At 42.5% G+C, this 21,345-nt stretch overlaps 2 protein-coding genes across 2 annotated transcripts; both read left to right on the top strand.

The window, feature by feature from the left end:
* Positions 1-210: 210 nt before the first annotated feature.
* Positions 211-3,378, top strand: hoxb10a (homeobox B10a). Its single transcript, XM_088906390.1, has 2 exons — positions 211-994; positions 3,104-3,378. The coding sequence occupies exons 1-2, from the start codon at positions 211-213 to the stop codon at positions 3,376-3,378; spliced, it is 1,059 nt and encodes a 352-aa protein (XP_088762516.1).
* Positions 3,379-11,578: 8,200 nt separating this feature from the next.
* Positions 11,579-17,569, top strand: hoxb9a (homeobox B9a). Its single transcript, XM_088906155.1, has 2 exons — positions 11,579-12,196; positions 15,450-17,569. The coding sequence occupies exons 1-2, from the start codon at positions 11,683-11,685 to the stop codon at positions 15,683-15,685; spliced, it is 750 nt and encodes a 249-aa protein (XP_088762281.1). The 5' UTR covers positions 11,579-11,682; the 3' UTR covers positions 15,686-17,569.
* The last annotated feature ends 3,776 nt before the right edge of the window (positions 17,570-21,345 follow it).

Below are 21,345 nucleotides of genomic sequence, written 5' to 3'. Positions count from 1 at the left end.
TCTGTATCCTATTTTTATAATCAATTAAACATGGACGTCCGCCTGGGCGACTATGCTTGTTGAAGAGAAGCAGCACCGCATGGGAGGAGCCGGGACGCACAGCTGGCTCTCTGATTGGGCCCCGCACAGGAAGTAGCCCTGAAACTCTTTTCTATTTGAAACGCCAATTGACAGGGACCCCCTTCGCCTTCGCCAAAATATGCCCTAACAATGTCATGCTCTGAAAGATCTGCTTGCAACGCTTTTTCTGTTAACTCTTTAATAAGCGGCGGTCACGGGGAGTCTCCCTGCGCCATCTATCAGCTCGACGGTTCCGCCCAGGATCCCTGGGCTTCGGTGTCAAGTCCGGACAAAGTCGGGAAAATGAATCCGCACCACCGCCAGCCGTCGCAGCCGACAGTGGGTTTCCCCTCGCACCAGTTTCACGCGGGGCTGGCGCACTGGGGAGAGCACCCGAGCCCCGAGCGAGCCCAGCAGGTGAGCGCTTGTCCCTACGGAGCGTCCATGGGAAAGGACGATTCCTCCTACTTCTTCTTAGAAACGGCCAAGCACCCTAAACCGCTGCCAGATGTTTCCGCCTTCACCAGACTCGTGTCAGAGATGGGCTCGATGAGCAGCGCCGCCGGTCCCATCCAGGGATACTTCCGTCCGGAGCAGTCCTACACGGGGCTGAAACTCCTCGATTACAGCGCTCCGGACCTGCCTCCGGGTGCCCACCCCGTCTCGTCCCACTCGGACTCTCAGCAGCTGTATGACCTGGGCTTCCCCGAGCAGCACTGCACGGAACCGGACAAGAAGACCCCGAGCGACGATCTGACACCTGGCAACCCCCTCTGTCCGCCGCAGAAAGGCAGCAGCCACGGCATCATCGTCATCAACCACAACCACAACAACAACAACAACTGCAAGGAAGACGTAGCTCCGGGACTGCTACAGGACAAACCCCTCTCGGAATTTCCTGCAGGCGATAAAGCTCCTGGACAGGACGCGCAAGGTGGGTAGATACAGTAGAAACGAGATGAAACGGCGTCGTTGGTGATAACGACAGGAAAACAGGGTTCCCTCTCGGCTGAGAGGAAAAAAAAGGTGATTTTCTAAAGGCTGTAAAGGAAGGGGCGCCAGAACAAAAAAGGACGCCTGCTTACAAAATTAATTTATTGCACCGAAGCCCCAGCGCCAGACTGAATTGCACTATTTACTGTGCTCTTTATAGCATCAAAAACAACGGAAGGCTTCTTTTGTGAACTGGGAGAGTATAGCGGGCTATAGGTGAGCAATTAGCCCTGTCACAGATCTGTAGAGAAAGCCATATCCCCTTTAAATGAAAACTAACAGCGTGCGGGGAACGTTTCTTTGCCAGATCTGCTCGAGCTACAGGATGAATCAAATCCGCTAGAGTAAGCCCAATCCCAAACGTTAATTTTACGGCCGTGTGTAAAAAAAAACTGTTTTCGTATTGCAGTGCAAAATCTCCTACAACAAATGATAAATGATTGATTTTCGGGCTTTTTTTTGGTGCAAGAATTTAATCAGCGCGAGCCCCCTGTGCCCACACTCGATTCCGGCTAAACTTGAAATCTTTGGAGCAGAAGTAACCACCCAGTAACCAGCTTTTAAAAGCCACCCAGTAGGTTAAAACTGTTGCCTTTGCACCGTGTCTGTAACAGGGAGTTTTGTCGTTAAGGGGCAACAGCACAACAACGGCGCTATGGCTCTGTTCGACGTCAAAGCTCGCCTTTTCGGAGAGCCAACGGCTACACCAAAATATCAGCAGACACCAAAACCAAAATATCAGCAGACACCAAAATCTTCCCTCAGGATTGAAGCCGTTTGTTGCGCTTTTTTTAATTTTAGTTTGAGAAGAAAAAAAAATCCCCAAACATTTCGAGTACAAGTCATATTAACAAAACTAATAGTTAAAAAATAATACAATAAAGTAGAAATAACCCATTATAAATCTAGAGCACCGCGAGAAAACCTATAATATATTAATATATAATAGTATTCTATTATTTTCCCCCCCCCAATAATACAAATTTGTAGAAATCCAGTAGTAACACCCTAAGGTATTCATATGTGATAAGCCCAATGTAATACACACAATAGTGTCTTTGAAATTTAACATCTCGTTTGTCTTCATAGTCATTTATTTTATTATAATATTTTATATGCCCACATCGCTCCTGTACATTAAAATAATTCTCTGCTAGCTTCCCAGATAAAGATAATGCGCCAGATGATAAATTAAAATTGTAAAATGTATCGCATGTGGTTTTCAGAATTTTTCACTGATTAAAGTTGTAGGTTAGGGATTAGGCCTACTCATGTATTTCGTTTAACTTGTATCGTGTCGAACACTAGTATCCTCGTTTCTGGAGGAAAACGGGAACTTGCATACTTGTACATTTATTTTGTTAGCAAAAAGCATTTAAGATTATTTTTCACACAGCGGAGTAGAGATTGTGGAAGCTCTTCAGATGAAAGATTCCGGCACTCCTGGAAGAAAATCGTGCAGCGGATGACACAAATATTACTCAATTAATCTCAAATCCTTAATCCTAAAAATTGTCCATGTATTCGCGGTTTAATCGTTAGATGGCCCTCTGAAAAGAGCTAGATACATTACTTTTATAATTGAATTCACAAAACACTTTCTCCCCCGCTCTCACGCTGTACTGTACATCCTATGGGAACTGTGCATTTTAAACGAGGAAACTAACGAGAATCTATCGTGGTAGGACAGTAACTGTCACCTGAACGATCAGGTGCAAAACTTGTTTTTATGTTTTGCATTTTTTTCCGTTTATTTGTGCTTGGATGGCTTTATATTGCAGTAGCGGTGCAGTACAACAACAGGAATCTTCATCAGCCATCAGGAGACCCAGGGTCACCAGTGGTGTGCTTTTGAATGTCTGCTGTATGCCGGTAATTTTTCTCCCTTGAATCGTAAAGTTGCTTTTCAGTGACGGCTTACTTACTGTAAAGGGTCAAACGTTGAAGGTGTTGTCTATGTGCGTACACTCTATATGGGACGCGCAACAGAGAAAACATTTTTTTTTAAAATAAAAAGTGAATAAAAAAAGTCTTATTTCTCACTTGGCAGAAGACTCAAAGGCTGAAAGTGCCGCTACCGGCTGGCTGACCGCGAAAGCCGGGAGGAAAAAGCGCTGCCCGTACTCCAAACACCAGACCCTGGAGCTGGAGAAGGAGTTCCTCTTCAACATGTACCTGACCCGAGAGCGCCGCCTAGAGATCAGCCGCAGCGTCAACCTCACTGACCGCCAGGTCAAGATCTGGTTCCAGAACCGGCGGATGAAACTGAAAAAAATGACCCGAGACCACAGGGCTCGAGACGTGACTGCACACTTCTCTCTGTGACGCTCCGTGGGGGTTTCGGGGTCTCAGGGACGGTCAGATCCGGAACGCATCGCCTGCCAGACTCTGAAGCGGCGCCACAGGCCTGGAGAGACCGGACTAGAGACCATCCAGATGCTCAGAAGACCAGACACTTGCATGGAGACCCGTTTTCTTATTATCTTCTTAAGTTCTACGTTCCAGAGGTCACTAAACACGACCTCCAGTATAACTTAACCTTGGACAACGGAAGCACCTTATAGTTTATTTAAACGGTCTTATAAATGGTGAAAATGTGATGTAAATGTGTTTTGTTTCGTTAGTTTACTCCTTCGATGTCTTGTTCCTTGGCTTCTGCATAAACGATGCGACGGGTTGTGCAGGACTTCCTCTCTCCTGTTTCCAGGAAATGTGTTTAGGGAATTTACAACCAAAGACGTTTTCTTTTATATATTTTTTTAAAAAGCTGCTTTGCGGTTTGATGTTGTATTTCTTTATATTGTTTACCCTGTCTTGACATATTTAGGAAAAGCATCTTAATTTTCCCCCGGGACGCTAAGTTAAAGAGTGTTACAAATACAAGCACACAACAGACTTGACTACAATTTTTTTTTACGAAACCTGTTTTTGGTTTGGAGCTGCTCGGACTACCAGTTTTCTTGCTCTAAGCAAGCTGTCCCTAACGGGTTTCGCATTAACACGAACTTTTAATGTTTTAAAAAAAGAAAGCATGAATGTATTTTAATGTTTATGGTAATTTGGTATATTATTCGTATATTCTGTAAAAAAAAGGGTTTTTAAAATGAAAAGGAGCTCACAGTTTTGATTCTGTATATGGGTGGTTATTTTCATTTGTTTAATTGTGTTCTGTGGTTGACTAATATAGAGGCTGCTCCCGTAACGGCAGGCGTGTGAAATGTCTTGTTTTCATCCTCAACGAAAGCTATCTCGTATTGGAGTCGTCTTTCGCCTCTGTGGAGTTCATTCTGTTTCTTAAGAGGTCGGGATTAGGAAATTGCGATTTCTGTTTTTGCGTTGGGCGAATCACTGCTTATACAGCTGTATCTGGCGTTTCGAGAGGCTTGAGTCCGCGTTGAAAAATTGTTTGTCCAGAAATGAAAACTCATTTGCAGAGCAAGATGTTAAAAAGGGAACCAGAGGCCAACACCAATAGCTTGTTTAGTATTGAACTGTCCACGCGGTTGTGTTCGTTATATGCGATTGTATTTATATACATCTTCTTTGTGTGTTTCCAGAAGATGATCGCGTAATTTTATCCTCTGGAGTTTGTTTTAAAGGGTAGCTGTAAACGTTACTTCGAGGTGAATTAGTCTGCGAGGGGGGTATACGAGTTAGGAACAAGAGAGTTGGGCAGAAACGTAAGAAATAATAAACGAGAATACAACGGAATAAAACACAATGACGTGTGTTTATTTTAAAAGCTGTAAAACCAAAGACATGCGCGTCGGTTTATTGTACTTCTGCGAAATAAAGTGTTTGTTAAAAATGTAGTGCGGAGGCGCTGCTAAGAGCGTGTTTGTCCAGCCCCTTGTTTTATAGCTCGAATTCGACGACCAGCCTTAACCCCGTGATGCGCAATATAAATTGTTCGAAGTTCAAAAGCAAGGGTAAAGTTTATTGAATTTCCTCCGACGCGCGTTTATATAGCTTTACCGTCGCACTAAGACGACTCTTGCGCGGAGACGAGGCAAGACGCTGAATTCAAGGGAGGTGTGGAGCCTGTCCGGCGCCAGGCGATGGATGATTCAGTTGGGTTTTGTATTTTCTATGTATCTCCGTGTGTGTGTGTTTGCCGAGAATAACGCATTTAAAATCATTTGAAGGCTAGAGAAGAGAAAGCAATTCTTCAGGTGAATCACCCCGGGGAAGTTGAATTGTCGTCTGAAGGCCTCGGCTTTATGTTTAAAGATTTTTCGTTCTCTTCTGCTTTCTTGGACTTTGTCGTCTGTGTGTTTAACTGTGGGCCGTTCAAACCACCAGCCTCTCCTTTTGGCGAACGCCAGGCCTCTTGAATGTATTTTGCAATATTTCTATATTTGGTTGGTAAAAGTTAGCATCGGCGACAACGAATTCTGTGCACTTTCATTTTTAATGTTAGACTAATTTTGTATTTTACGCTGGGTTATGAGTGTTAAATCTGGACATGTACGCCTGTGATTGACAGCTGTTCGCCTTTTGTTTGGATGAGCAATAATGGTATAGCTGTGCGAGCCGCCATGTTGAAGACGCACCATTTTAAGACAGGATGAGAGTCTCAGACTGAATAATCTGAATTGAGAGAAACAGACTCTTTAGCTGTGGGAGGGATGACTCGGTATAATTAGGTTTGTTTTCCAAGGAGAAATTATCTCGCTATTTCTAGCGTCGCCCTGTAGTTGCCTCCTATAATTTAACGGCTACACTATAGTTCAGTCCCTGGGCATAAGTGAACCGAAGAACCGTAGCTCTTGCCAGATTTCGCATTCTGTACCAATGTGAGTACGAACAAAATGTGAGATTCCAGTCTGAGGCGTGTTTACCATCTTACAAATTACATTATAAACATAGAGGCGGCTTAATTCAGAAGGATTTGACTCTGCGCTTCAGAGTATCTTAGCAACCGTTTCTCTCCGGATGACGCCTCGGGGTGCATGTGACGTCACTTTCCCAGCTAGCCCAATGGCCTTTTCCGAGAGTCTGATTTTATGCTAATCTTCGCCTTTGAACCCGAGGAGAGCCGAACTGCTGTGTGATTTAGGTAGTTTCATGTTGTTGGGCTGCAAGTTTATAATCACAGGAACCTGAAACTGCCTGAATTACTCCAGTTATTTAACGCCGAACCTTCTGAGAAAAAAAAAACCCCACGATAACGGTATTGGAAAAACAAGAATCTTTCCATCTAGGAATTCACTGCTTCTGTAAGGAAAGACCCTTCGTCTGTTTTGAATGAAAACCAACAAAATGATTTGTGAATACTGTAAAAAGTGGAGCCGGTGTCCACAGGTTCGTGTGTCTCTTTCCCAAATTTTTCAGACTTTAAAACTCTGAAAGCTACGTCCTGCAACATACAGCCCCTCGCCTTGTATCTGCAGCCAGGGCTATTCTCAAAATTAAATAGTTCGCATTTACGCGTTTGGGTTTATCAACCCTGCTATAATATTCAACAAAAACCTTACTTTTTTTGTAATAAGTTATGAGATGCTCGGCCACTTTACGACAGATTCCCTTTGCCTTCAGCCTGAGGGGGGAAAAAACTCTCTCTCGGCTTGTGAATACTCTAAATAAAACTGTGATTTTCTTGCTCAGAACAGGAAAATTCACTCTCGGTTGAATTATTCACATGTGTTTTGAAAGGTACGCAGGAAGGTACGATACAGACACGATGGGAAACATATATTGCTTTCAAGAATGGTTATGGTTTCATGGTGTAATACTGGAATAATTCAATTCAGGAAAAGAACAACACAGCACCATTCCGAAAATGTCCATATTTATTTACCTGGAACAAAAATTACAATTTTTCGTTTAATGAGAGCCTTACCTGTACAGGACAAAAATGCAGACAAAAAAAGAGCCACTGAGTTTAAATATCTTCGGATCCGATTCAGAAAAGACAATGTTTTCCGTGCCTCATTTTTGTGCTGTAATTAACTGTGCGTTAATTAAATATATTATTATAATATATTATATATAATATATAGAACAATATATAAAATAACATATAATATATAATAATATATATAGAACAGTATATAATATAATATATTGCGTCTTACCCTAGTTTTACTTCTTACACATCAGGATTCGCGGAATTTTATGTACGAAATGGCACTGTGTCGATTTTCAGCGCTGTGTCGATTTTTAGTGCCTCGCTGAGGTAATTTCTTCTGCGAGATTCTCCGAACAGATGAGCGACAACACAGGAATATTTCTGTGCCGCGCTCCACCCCGATGTCCCCAGCCGGTACAAAGGAAGCGTGAACTATTCAAAATACGAAGCAACATTATTGTTAAAATAATTCGTTTTTCGTGTTTTCTGGGTGTGATCTGACCCCTTATTGCTGAGCAACGCCTATAATTGTTATTATTTCGGTGGTGCGTTTGTCATATGGAAATGAAAACCATGTTTAAATGATGGGGCACGAAAGTATATATTCTCAGGGTCTACAAATCTGCAGTAAGGCGTATTCGCACATAATAATAGCAACTATATTTATTAAATATCTAAATAATATTCCTGCGTTTTCGAAGTTTGGATCGTGTGGAATTATTTGTATTATTACTACTATAAGATGTTGTATGTTGCTGCTAATTGTTTTTCATGTTCTTACAAATTTAAAGAATATGAATTCAGGGACTGTTTTTCAAAAGAATTCGCCTCTGTCACGGTGGTGTTTCAGCAGCAGCCTCAAATCCTAACTCGCTTAAATAACACCGAAAATGTTTAAAGGCTTTACTCCACCCGAGTCAGACAATGTGCGATAGGAATAGCAATGGTTCTTCTCAATCAACATCCCTTTTTAATAATCGTTATCAAAAACACATGCTTGAGTACACGCGCATATACACACACGTCTCTATCTAGATATCGAGAGAGTATAGATATTCCAGCACACATATGTCGTGCCGGATTGTTTTAAGACTGTAATTCGCGTGATACTTTTATTTGTCAAATCAAACGGCCCATCACAAGCCACAACGCTGGTCTGATCTCTCGGGTATCGATCTGGAAGGTGGAGCTTTGATTTGTTTTTATAGTCAGAAATATTAAGGGGAAATTCTGGTAAATAGATTTTTTTGGGGGGGGGAGATAAAACACGGGTCATGTGATATTTTTTTTTAAATTAAAACAAGTAGCATTATTGTGTCAGATGACATCGGCGATACAAAATGACTCAACACGGTGTCTTATTTTCGAAGACACCCCGATGCGATGTGTCACCATGAAAATCACAACCTGGCCGCAGTCGGCACCCGCGAAGGGCTACACTTGGGTTTCTGTCAAAACCGATTTACGGCAAGTCGTCCCGAGCCTGCGATTATTTTACAGTTGCAGTTGTAGCCGGGCTTGCAAGTTTGTCGTGTCTTTGCCTTGTGGATTTGAGCGAAAACTTGCAGTTTAGCGCGGCGGAGAGAATCACCTCTGACCTTTGACTCCAGTCTGCATGGCAAAGGTCACCACATTTGGACTTCAGCTACAACTTCAACCACAATCCTCAGCATAATGTATATAGTTTGAATCTTTTTCAGCCATACATATTTTCCGGAGAAGAAATGGATTCAATGTCCTGCAAACCCACGTTGGCCCATACAGTACTCTAACACGCCACTCAACCTGTCACTAATACTAATAGTTAACATATGAGGATTTTCCTTCTTCTCCAGAAATGCAGTTTTATTTTAAGGCTGCTGTGACATGGCACTGAGAAAAGAGTTAAATGTAACTTCGCTGAACACTCGCAGTCTTAGCAGAAATTGAGAAGATCAATCCCTGTGTTTCATGTTTTTTTTTTGGTGGGGGGGGGGGGGTGCGAACGGGTGTTTTTTTCTTCAGATGTTACGGCGGGTTAGACCACAGCGCTAAATATCTTTATTAATTTGGCGTATCCCTCTCTCCTCAGCCTTATGAAACATCACGGCCACACAATGGCAGGAGGCGCGAGGGAGAGAGTGGTGGCTGAGCACGAGCACCAGCCTCCTCCGCGGTCTCGTGCGGGTTTACTTTTTTTTTCCCAACAAAGTACCCGGATAAGACATTTCAAATAAAGAAATTCGATTTCAACTTTTGTTGTTGTTGTTGTTGTTTTTAAAGAGAAAAACGCGAAAATCACCCCGAGCAACAGAGTCGCCGCTGTTAAGACAGCGGGGCGTCTCTCTGACAAGACTGTAGGTTTAAAAATTCCACTTGGCTGTTTTGGTTTAATAAAACATGTCATAATCAGAATTTCCCTGTACCTTCTCTGTCATACAGCACTGACTAGTTATTTATGACATTTCTGTCGCAGAAATTCGTGAAGGCAGCTTTTTGATAGCCTGTTTAAATGGTTATAAAACACCCAAGCATAATCATATACCATATAATTTTACACGTTTACCTTCCCTTCTTGCTTAGGGGAAATTTGCGTCCTGTAGTCGCACAGTGTAGTAATTCTTTAGAGAGAGACTGTGGCTCTCGAAACAGGCAGGAATTTCCTACTGCGCTACAAACAGCCCTGCTCTGTGGCTTTGTGTATGTCTGTACGTGTTCATGGGGGAAAGAGTTTATGAAGAAAGGTTGTTTTTTCGAGAGCGCAGAATACCCTCGTCTATAAAACGCTCTTTCCTCGACGGTGGAAAAAAAAAAATATCCGTGCGAGTGTGCCTATAAAGGACAGTCTCTTGTTAATCTGACCACCTCTACCTTTCGCTTGTATTATTTTTTCTTGTCTGTAAAATTCGTTTTTAGATACTAGTCCTAGGAGAGAGAAAAAAAAAACCTCCCCAGACAAGCTCAGAGGATTAGACCAAAACGAAAAGTAATATACAGAATTATGTGTCCATTATAGGCATATTAGAACATTACAGACTTGCAAACGGTAATATGTTCAGAGAAATGACCGTGAACATCATGCAATAATTCAAGTGAAAAAAATGTTATTTACATAATTAATTCACTATAATGTTTTCATATTTACTAATGCGTAAGCAAGTCTGTGCTGTTCCAGACAATATCAGTTGTGCAACGCTGATAATATCTTAAGATAGTTCTCTTTTTCTTAACGAAAAGTCTGGAATTGTTAAGTGTTTGTGCACAAACTAAGAATAACCACAGTATACCTCGGTGAATGGGGAAAACGCAGTATCCTTTAACAGGCCAATGGCACCAAATCATAAAACATTACAGTACAGGCCTCTTAAAGACGAAAGGAAGAGCGTTGTAACTTCCATTATTTTTAAAATTACACTCGTTCGCATCACTGGTTATATCTTGCTAACTCGGAAAGCGAAACGACGCGGAGAAAACTCTTGGGCGGCGTCGCCCTTAAGGAATGGAAATCTTTAACAAGACTAGCCTTTTCACACACTGGAAAAAAACACCCCAACAAATCAGAGGGTTTAATGTTCTGCTTTTCTACGCCGCGGAGATGAGCGCTGAGCAGTATGGGCTCTTTAAGTAAAATGGTCGCTATCGCGTGAAAGCGGAGCCGTGCCGGCGGACGCCCGGGGATCGCTGTAACGTGCCAGATCTTTCAGGTTAGGTGGCGAATCCTTCAGAGTTAAAAGAAAATCCCCAAACCCGTCCCAGCTCACCTGCTTCGCCGTGTCGTTGCATGGAGAGTTTGGTCCTGTACCGCACAATACGTGTTTATGTTTATATTCACCATTTCTACTGCGTTTGATGAAAGTTTTGTGTCAAAGAAGAAGGCAGATCTTGAAGCAGTGCCGTTTATGGTGTGCTCCACAGGCAGTATATCAAGCCTATAAAATCAAAGCTGCCTTATGCCGTTTTTATTATAGTATTTAACTACCCCCAAAAAAGTTTAAAGTAGTTTGTTCCATAAGTACTGAGTGGTTCTACGCAGGAGCGTTTAACGCGCTCGTAAAGAAAAAAAAATGACAGTTAATTTTCTAATAAACTGCTTTTTATATGAAGACAAACACCGTCGAGCGAATTATAACAAGCCTGCTACAGTGCAGACGTATGGGGAATGAAGACCCTCCAATTATTAATATTCAACAGAAAAAAAAACAACATTTGCGAGAGATGGAGAAAAAAATAATGGCTTTTTTTTTAGAGAGAAAATTGGAATAATATCTGTGGTTGGACGTCGTGACGGATTTGAAAGCCGTTCTGGAGCTCACCGAGTTAGCCAATAAAATACAAGGCGCATCAGTAACGTGCTCATCGGCCTGAAACTAATTTTAAGTCTGTATTTTTCAGATCTCCGCTTATTGCTGGGCATGTACAGAAATACGTGCGCGGTGTGCTTATGATCTTTTTCCGGCGCAATTCGGTTATTTTGCCGTTTCAGATCGCCATGGTTACACACGGCCCGTGCGCCGCTTTGCATATTGCATAAACATCGCAAATTATGTAAAAAAAAAATATAGATAGCGCGAGAAGAAGAGAGCGCCGGGCTGCCCCTCGGCGGATTGATTTACGCCTCATTGACGCTTTATCAGGAACACGAAAAAAGTCTGACCAATCATTTCGCTTCGAGCTCGCTGCACGGTGAAGCAGCTGCACTTAGTTGGCGAGGAAGTTGGGAAAAGGGTAGTGTACAAATCTAGATCCTGTCCTCTGTATTTTTTCCCTTCAATGAACCGTGCTTTGTATAATGTCTGAGAATGTCCATTTCTGGAGCTCTTAGCAGTTACTATGTCGATTCCATCATAAGTCACGAGAGCGAGGATCCGACTTCAGTCAAGTTCTCCAATGTACAGTATCCAAGTCCCAGGCAGCCGGGAGGACACGCTGAGCATCCAGAATTTCCTTCCTGTAGTTTCCAGCCTAAACCTCCCGTTTTCAGCGCGACCTGGAGTCCGTTTACTCCCCACTCTTCCAATGGTTTACCGGCCGTCTACCACTCGTACATCCCGGCGCAAGCGATCCCTTCCCCGGACAATAGATACCTTCGCACTTGGCTGGACAGTGCCCCGAGAACCGAGCCCCTGGCCGGACAGGGACACGTGAAGCTGGAGCCGCTGCTGGGACACCTCGGCGAGCCCCCCAAGCTCGGAGGACAGGACTACAGTTTGGAGTGCCCCTCTGCAAGGGACATTAATTCCAATCAAGGCTCCGGCTTCGAGGACAATAAGGATATTTGTGAAGGTAGCGAAGACAAAGAGGGGCCAGATCAAAGTAAGTAGTAAACCGAGGAAGTAAACAGTCTGTAAAGCGTTTAAAAGCTGCCATAAACCTAGAACAAAGCGGGGGCAGACCACAGTAACACACGCAGCCCGAATATGCTTCAAGTGAATTGTTGCTGTATTGCATTTTGTCTGCATTGCTTCTTGAGCGCCTGTACAAGTGCATTATTAATGCCGACTCACAGCCGTCTCCATTTTTAGCGACCGAAGTTGTGCGCTGAACTCGCCTTCAGATTGTGTCCACCGGCTACCAGCTCACGTACGGACACGCCGTGTTGTGAATTTCTACCGCACGTGCTCTGTGCCCCTGTCTCTTTCCCCCAAGTCCCCCTTATCGTGTGTCGCTGCTCCAGAAACCATCATAACACTTAAAGACAGAGCTCGCGCTGTACTGCTGACGGACATGGCGTTGCACGGGCGGAAACAAAACATCTTTCTGCTTTTCCTAAAGCTTCTGATTTATTTATCAAGAGCGACAGACGTACGCACACCCCCGTCAAGTGAAAAATGCAGAAATACGCGGTAAAATATTAACAATGCGTTAAGCGTTATAAGGAAAGCCCGGCGTGTCAGGGAGAAGACGAATTTCCTGGAGCTTGTCCAGGAGTGATGCGTGTGTAAATATTTGTGATGGAAAACGGGCAATTTTTTTTTTTTGTTGGATCGTACGAGCTGACATGCAGCGCGCTTAATGAGAATCCTGGAAAGGAAGTTGACAACAGTTCAGCCACAATGTGGGATGCGTTAGCATTTTTTTATTTCCCTTGCACAATTCTTTGGAAGACGTTTTCCCATGCACTGACAGCGAAGATTTTGAAAATCCAGTCTTTCTGTATTTTTGGCCGAAGGGCTAAATATTACTCAGAGGGAACGAGAGTGACACCCCCCACCCCTCCCGCCTCTTGCCCTAACCCACCCAAGACACACACAGCCTCTGCCTTGCTCCTCATTCATGTATGGCGTTTCTGTAGGACAGGTCACTTAGCAGGGGAGAAAAAACAAAATCGAGATTTGTGAACAGCAGCGCTTTGTGCTGCGGGGCTGAGAAGCTGTGCTCGTTTATCAGGGCCTCGCTCTGCTCGGGGAAGGCAGTGATTTCTGCGCGATGGCGAAGCAAGAAACGTGGGTCCTTTAAAAAAAAAATGTGTACGCGCACAAAAGAGCATAAATTGCATCATTCCGGCAAAAGCCAAACCCCTACGTGCATGCTCAGCGCAGCGAGAGACGGGTGATCTGAAAGGCCTATGACTTTCGGTTTGGTTTGAATAATTAAAGACGATAGTCAGGCCGAAATCAGCGTCGATTTTAATTCGACAGAGTTGCCTCTGTAACACAACATGAAAATCTTCATGGTGACAGTGCAACAGAAATCCCCATTGTGTCGCGCTGGGCGAGCCTTCAGAGCAAGAGCAATGAAGCTGAGGAATTCTCATTCCTCTCAGCGCCTGCAGTGACTTATAAGTGAAAAACCCCTTTGGCCCGAAGGTTTATTGCGTTATAAGAGGAACAGACATTCCCATTAAAACCGCGCGATGTGGGCTCCGTGGGACAGAGCCTGCTCCTAACGCTCGAAGGGAAGATGTAATATAAAGGGATCTCAGCCTGGAGAGAGGTGATATATGAGGCCTTGATCTGGAAAAGGCTGTTGCTGAGCGAGACATTTCCACGGGAGACGTGTGGCGTGTCTGTGTCAGCACAGACATCATAAGAGTGCAACCACTACCAACAAGCCAGCCTTCTCCGGTCCCCGTGTCTTTGTTCCTCAGCTGTTTAAACTAAAACCGAAGGACGTTTTCCTGGTTGCGAAAGGTACCGGCAGCATGGTCTTTTAGTGTTTCAAAAAGCAGGACAAGACGTGCAAGAAACTATCCATCTTTCCCCCTACAATGCCTGTTAACAATCATATTACACACGCAGGAATATTGGTCTATTTGTAATTTAACATTTTAAGCAATAAACTTCAGCATATTTAAGACACGTAATGCAATCTGACCACACACGAAAGGGCTAATGGATGTATTTATAGATGTGGCCCGTGCACTGATGGACAGGAGGGAGCTGTGATGAGTGCTGTACCGTTCAGTTTGCTCCCTGATTGATTACATAGCCTGGCTGAGCAAATACGTTTCAGATATTGAATTTTATAGGTGGGCTTCCTCTTCCAAACGTACCCCAACATTCTCCCCGTGTAACGTTGTAGATAAAGGCTGGAATCCCCGTAGAACTCTGTGGTGTCTCTGGACAGTCGGAACTCCGCAGGAAGTGAGCTCGACTGATCTGTGGGAAGAACACGACTGAAGCGCCTTTAGCATTTATCAACAGTTTTACCCTCCTAATTACTTTTATACGACGCGAAAGTCATTTTATTCTCAACTTGTGAAGAAAACAATGTCTATCTGAACCGGAGGGTGTCTAATTATAAACGCTATTCAACCCCCCCCCCCCCCCAAGCCGATCAATTCGAAGTAGTATTTACAGAGCGGGTAACGGAGGAGAGAAACTACAATGTTAAATTCAATCTGACTGCATTCCTGTCAACGGCATGACGAGAGCAGGGCCGTCTACTGGGACAGAGTCCTCATTCAAATCCACAGCATATTTTCCAAAAAAGGAGACAATTGTCTGTATAGAGCAACTAAATATTCCGGGAGGGAGTATTCCGCTGTGGTTTCTGAAGAGGATTGTGCAACCCACTCGCTGCTGTGCAGTTTAGCATTTAAGGGAAAAAAAGGGCAAGATTATTATACACGATCTGCCTTTTCTCTTGGAAACATTTTTGGTCTCCTCTGAAAAAGAAAGAGAGTTTCGGAAACTCCAATACCTGTCCGGGACAGTCCAGATGAGCAAAACCTCTGTTCAGTGTCCCTGGTGTATTGCCGTGGTGATACTTTAGTATATGAAAGGATAATCAAATATTAGCTTATTTGTATATTTTAACGTTCTCTTAATTTTGTGGTTCAGCTGTAATTCTGGACATTTCTAGTGTTTCACAGTCGCAGTCGTATAGTGACATATAGTAACAGCAATGCCATTTAGTAACAGCAAGAGCGAGCGCACAAACACGAATAACATTCATGATATTATAAAATATAATATTAATAATATAATATTAATTAGCATTAATAATAGTGTGCAACCGTTAGCAGTTCAACATTTTCTTCTCGTGCTTTCTGTGTAACATTTCAGAAGACGCCCCGTGTTGAACGTCTCCCACGCAAACCTGTCTTATTTTCCTGTGCCAACAGATAACCCGTCTGCCAACTGGCTGCACGCTCGCTCCTCCCGGAAGAAGAGGTGCCCGTACACTAAATACCAGACCCTGGAGCTCGAGAAGGAGTTCCTCTTCAACATGTACCTCACGCGGGACAGGCGGCACGAGGTCGCGCGGCAGCTGAACTTGACTGAGCGACAGGTCAAAATCTGGTTCCAGAACCGCCGGATGAAAATGAAGAAAATGAACAAGGAGCAGCCCAAAGAATAGGGCCGGCAGACCTCAAGGAGAGGGAGACGAGTATCAAACCGCATGAATAATCCGCCGGTGTTCACTTGTGAACATGACGTCCCCCCCCCCCCCACCCCACTCCAGTAGTATGTGTACTCTGTGTTAATAATTGTTTAAAGCTTCTTTCAACATTCCTGCTTTTAATCAGGCCGTCCCGTAACATTGATATTAGTCAGCGAGCTTGGAGGGCTACCTTTGTATCTCAAACCTTTCGCCTGTCCGCCTGTGAAATAAGCATTTTCATTTTAAGATTCGATGACTTCATCGCTATATGGAATAAAGCTGCTCGCAGTCTCGGAGAAGGCGGGAAGGAATTGTAGCTCAGCGTGGCTAATTCAGAAAAACATTATTCTCACTCAAGTACTATTGCTGAAGTAATAAAATCGCGCGCGCGCACACACTCAAGTATGTCTTTACCAATTTTTTGTCATTATTAAAAAAATATATCTACTTTTAACTAACTTTATTATACTGATTTTACAGTATCCAGGAAAAAGAAATAAAATTGTAATGGCTATTATTGTTTTGCAATATGTTATCCTCTGTGTTGCTCGGCAAAGCTAACAACGAGACATTTCAGTGTTACGTTCTTGTGTCGTGTTAATAAGTTAATATACTGTAGGCTTATTTAATTTAGTTGGGCTACATATTATGAGAATTTTTATAAATTGTTCTGATTAAGAGGAGACCATATTTATGCAAAGTTGTGGGAACCTTGACCTATTTCTTTAAAATAAATATTTCTGTATTCGAATTGCCTTTTGGGAACCATTTGAAAGTCAACATTCTTGTTTTTGTCCGAGAAAGGGTGAGTGGTTGTTCCGTGTTCAGCACACTGTCACAAAGTAGATTTGATTGTTAATTCTAGACGCATAGGCGTCTCCACATTGAACATTGTAGTAGATTTAATTTTCATCCGAAAAAAAGTAAAAAAAAAAAACATCAACAACGTTTAAAAATAGAAAATACCGATAAGCAGAAATCGAATGAACACGAGGTGGGATATAGGACCAGCTAGATTTCCTTTGGTTGAATGTGTCACGGAAACAGGGAATCGACATCGCTGTTTATGAAGCTTCGTTTTTTTTTTCTTTCTTTTATCGAAGACACAAGACATATTGTCAAGGAATAGATTGTTTACATTACAACTGTCATCACGAGCGTGTTAAATAATTCTTGGAGGCATATTCTATCCGTGTGTAGGAATCCGGCATGTCGCACAGCGTTGAAAACGCCACTCGAAACGTTTCAAACGGGGCGCGACGAAGGGTACAGCAGTTTTTTTTTGTGCTAATTTATTGTTATTAAAGGAATAACCTCAAATCTTTCTATTGCTATGCGGTTTCTACTTTTGTGAGCGGCATGGGTGGGCGAGAATGTCAGGTTATACTTGAATGAACATTTTTTCTCAATTTGCTAAATGTTTACATTTTCTTTTGGAAGCTGAAGTACATAGAGGTGGTATATAGACCGGTGTCGTTATGTTTTCATTCGATAGGTAACATAGATGGTGTTCTTGTTGTTGTTTTTTTATATATCTCTAAATGTATTTCCTTTTTTTGTTGGACAATGGCTAATCTGGTGCTGAGATTCATTTACGGTGTTTGAGTCTGTCCTTAGTATGTCTGGAGTGTTACTGGAACGGGGCGCCGTTCTCGCGTCTTCTTCCTGAGCTCAGCTCCTCTCTTCAGAAAGAAGAGATCCAGAAACTGTCTAGTTGAAAGTATGAACTTTGTTATTGTGGTGAGTCCTTAACTTCTATCGGTGGATAGTTCTCTCCAGGAGAACAGCCGAATTTTTCCTTCTGTATTGTTGGTGTATCTCACGAAGCTGCAATGACACTGTAAATGCTGGATTCGTAATAAATCGTTTACATCTAACAGCGTGTCGGTATTATTATTTTATTATTTTATTATTATTATGTTGCAATCGTAGAAGATATTGCGTGTTGCTGTCGCTGGTTGCTGATGTATTCCGACATGCTGCAATGGGAAGACAACAAGACAACAAGAAACAAAATATGTTCTTTTTCTCAGATCTTAATATTTAATTTTTGCCATCGGTCTGCTACCGTGAAGAGCCCGGGCGGGGGCGCGAAGGAAGCCGGAGCTCATCGGCCCTTTTGCGGGCTGTCAGTTTTCTTTCGGCTTAATTAAGGGCATGTGTTTTCAAACGTGCATTCGTGCTTCCAAACATTTGTGTTGAATTTGAGAGCTGAATCTGTAATAATCACGAGATGTTCCTCCGAGACCGTTGGCGTCACTCGCGCTATCGAATATCTTTATAGAATAATCCCGAGCTAACCTGGTTCTTATTGACAATTACATTTCAACTGCACAACGTTCAGTCTCATAGCATTTGACTCTTAAAAAAATGAATTTAATTATAATGTATAATTTATAGAGATTCTTTAGTTTTATCAGTGTATTATAAATATTTTGTGTTATTTATGACATGATATGAACACTAGGCCTACATCATGTAATATTATAACATTCTGCGATTTATGTATAATATATAATTTTTTTTAAAAAGCTGAAAATGCTAGAGTTATCCTATTATGCCTTTCATGAGCATTAGTTTTCTTTTTAAATTATTCTGTAATAATGGTATGTGAGTGTACATATGCGTTATTCTTACGTCGATCGCAGTTGGATTTCCAAACGGCGGCTGATGTTAAAATTGTAACGGATAAGATGTTTGTGCCAGATCTTCTGTTCACGTTTATGCACGTCCGTTTTTAATCCGCAAATAACCTCGGAAGCCTCAGTACATTGCTTCGTCAAACTGCAGCTGCAGTCCTCGCACGTTGAAACATACCAAATAAAATGGAAGTTGTATTTAAAAAAATAAATAAAATAAAAACCGTCTCTTCAGTGATCTAACTGGTGTGGGTCTTTACGCATCACACAGCGAAGAATGCCTTGATCGCTTTTATAAACAAAGCGAAGAAATAATATATAGAGAAAAGGACACCTTTTCAACATCCTCCTCTTCACTCTTACAGTAATTAGGCTTTTTTGGGGGTGCTTTCTGGGGGGTTGGGAGGGTGCAGGAAGCGGACCACCATACACGGGAGAAGCAGAAATCCAATGCGGTATGCCGCAATAAAAGAATATTGAGTGCAATAAAACTTTATAGGGTATAAATTTCTGAAGGTTAAGAACTAAACGGCTGTAAAACAAACACGGAGAGCGGAAAAGTTTCAAGACCTCCTAAATAACAGTCTTGGAGGTGTCGCGCCAGAGGCGAAGTGTCCCGCTATCGGGACGGGGACGCACCTCTGGCTTCGTTTGTCTCTAACATTTGTTGTTTACGGGGCGCTTTGCAGAGGCCGGGCTGGGTTGGGGTAGGGGGGGGGGGTTACCAGTGTTCCCAGATGCTGTGGAGAGTTTCCGAGCTCGGAAAGCTCTTTTCCCCCCCCCGCCTTTGTTCAGTTTCCGAGCTGCCAGGGACTGGGTCATAAAACGGCACACACACACACATACACAAAAAGGTTCCGACGAGACGTCTGGGAGAGGGGATCGTAATCTGTTTACAGCCCTGCTGCCAGCGCGCTCGGAATTCCATTTTACAGCAGAATGCCCGATTGATTAGTCTCGAAATCGGAAACAATGGTGGATTTCAAAAGAACAGGATTTTGTGTGTGCGTTCCTTCCCCCCCCCCCCCCCTCCTTATGTCCTATTGCTTTTGTCCCCCCTCCCCTGCTTTGTAATAAAAAATAAAATAAAATGTAAAATATCGTAAATATTTCCCTGGCCGATGATGGGGTGTTTTTTTTTGTAATCACAGCAGCAACAGCACCGTATTGCTAGTAATGATCGCTAACTACATTGTAACCGCTCTAAAATGACCTATATCGTGAATTATCCTATCTGTTGGAAGAAATTGCACCAAACACACTCCCTATGAAACGCACACGTGAGTTCGAGAGCCGACGTTCTCCCCCGCCGTCAGTGCATAGCTAAAACTGCCGAGCATTCCTGTGAATTATTATTGATTAGATGTGTTTTCTCGTACAGAAAACGAAAGGGATATTACACGTTTTCCACATTTGTGCTGCTCGAAAGGGAAAACATGTCAGCTGAGAAAATAACGATGGGTCTAGTTGGTTTTCATTCTGGCTTCAGCGCGGGGATAAAACCACGTGTAGTTTTACATCTATGCCACACGATGGCGATATTGCTCCACCAAAATCCTGCGGTCATTGTTTCGTGCGGTACCGGAAGTCTTTTATGCCTACAGAAAAGCTACTTTCACAGCGAGGTAAACTTGATAGTCAGAGAAATCTCTAGCGCTCTGTTTAGGGGATTTGGAGGGAATGTAAAAGGAGGTTTAATCCTTCGATTTCGTTTCGTCAAGTAAGCAACTAAAATTGTAGATTTTAACAGATCAATTAGTTTTATTAGTTTGTTTATATCATATATATTGTTGGGGAGCTAATTAGATAGCAGTATGGTGCATGGGAAAACGGGTTTATCGTATTTCTATATGTATATTTCAATATACGTGTTCAATTAAAAATCCGCATCTATAGAATAACGTTTTGTGTTTCAACAGGATGTTAAAAACGCAAAAGATAATGCATTTTAGATTAAATGTTGCGTGCTTTTTTAGCCCCGCATGTGTTCAACCACTTTCGTGCTTTAATTCGGTGTCGTGCTCTTAAAAGGATTAAAAACCCAGTAACTACCTGTTGGCCTACCGGTTTTGCTGAAAATGAAAAATGGCAGCTGAATAATCATTACATCCTACGTTATCGTATATTTCTTCGAATACACGGCTTAACGTGCAATTTGCGTTTTAGAGTTCTCGCGGGCCTTTACTATGCCTAGGTACATACTGTACATTTTCAGATGATAATTTAGGAGCTGGTTTCACCGTTCTTGATGAGCTGTGTGCATCTAGTCTGGTTGAGATGTCTTATTTATTTAAACATTAGGCAGTCTTTGAAACTATGGATGATTTGTTTGTACGAGCAGCAAGATGCTGTGCATACTTTTAAAGGCGATGCAAATGAAATACAGTGTCAGAAAGTAGAAGTAATATAATTGTACAATGTAATATGATAATGATGGGCCCGGTTCGAATGAATTGAATAAGCGATTAGTTTGTTGAAATTGCAAGTACTGGGCTGCGATTGTTGTAACCGTATATTGAACGACTTTCTGTTTGATAGCACTCTGCGGTACTGCGAAGTTGAAAGTGTAGCCTATTCTTCACTGCGAAACTGTTTCTAATTCCTTCAGCTACTGCACTTCTGTGAAACACCGCGTCGAACCTTTTTATTAAGAATTTAGACAACCATTTGCATTGTAATCAATTTTATTCACAACACACGGAGGAACAAAATGAAACGAAATCAGTTCTCATTGTCTCGGAAACACGTTGTTACAGGACATACACTGACACATTTAGCAAGTGCAGATCAAAGAGACAAATTTTATTTTTGTTTCGTATTAAAAGTCAGACAAAAAAACAGGGAGATTTCGATACACACAGTGAGACAGCAACACTAGGACTAGGAACTGTTTTACTTAAATGAACACTCATTCAAATTCACGGATGAAGTTTTTTACTTTTAGATTGTAAGCTTGTGTATTACACAATCAGTAATGTCACGCACTTATTGGAGCCG

The sequence above is a fragment of the Atractosteus spatula genome, chromosome 26 (genome assembly GCF_055471065.1).
Source record: "Atractosteus spatula isolate fAtrSpa1 chromosome 26, fAtrSpa1.hap1, whole genome shotgun sequence".
NCBI lineage: Eukaryota > Metazoa > Chordata > Actinopteri > Semionotiformes > Lepisosteidae > Atractosteus > Atractosteus spatula.
The sequence above is the reverse complement of the archived record's forward strand: the minus strand, read 5'-3'. Positions and strand labels throughout refer to the sequence as shown.

Coding starts and splice junctions, on each gene's coding strand:
- hoxb10a (XM_088906390.1), top strand. CDS start 211: ATGTCATGCTCTGAAAGATCTGCTTGCAACGCTTTTTCTGTTAACTCT. Junction 995..3,103: donor TCCTGGACAGGACGCGCAAG/GTGGGTAGATAC, acceptor CTCACTTGGCAG/AAGACTCAAAGGCTGAAAGT.
- hoxb9a (XM_088906155.1), top strand. CDS start 11,683: ATGTCCATTTCTGGAGCTCTTAGCAGTTACTATGTCGATTCCATCATA. Junction 12,197..15,449: donor CAAAGAGGGGCCAGATCAAA/GTAAGTAGTAAA, acceptor CTGTGCCAACAG/ATAACCCGTCTGCCAACTGG.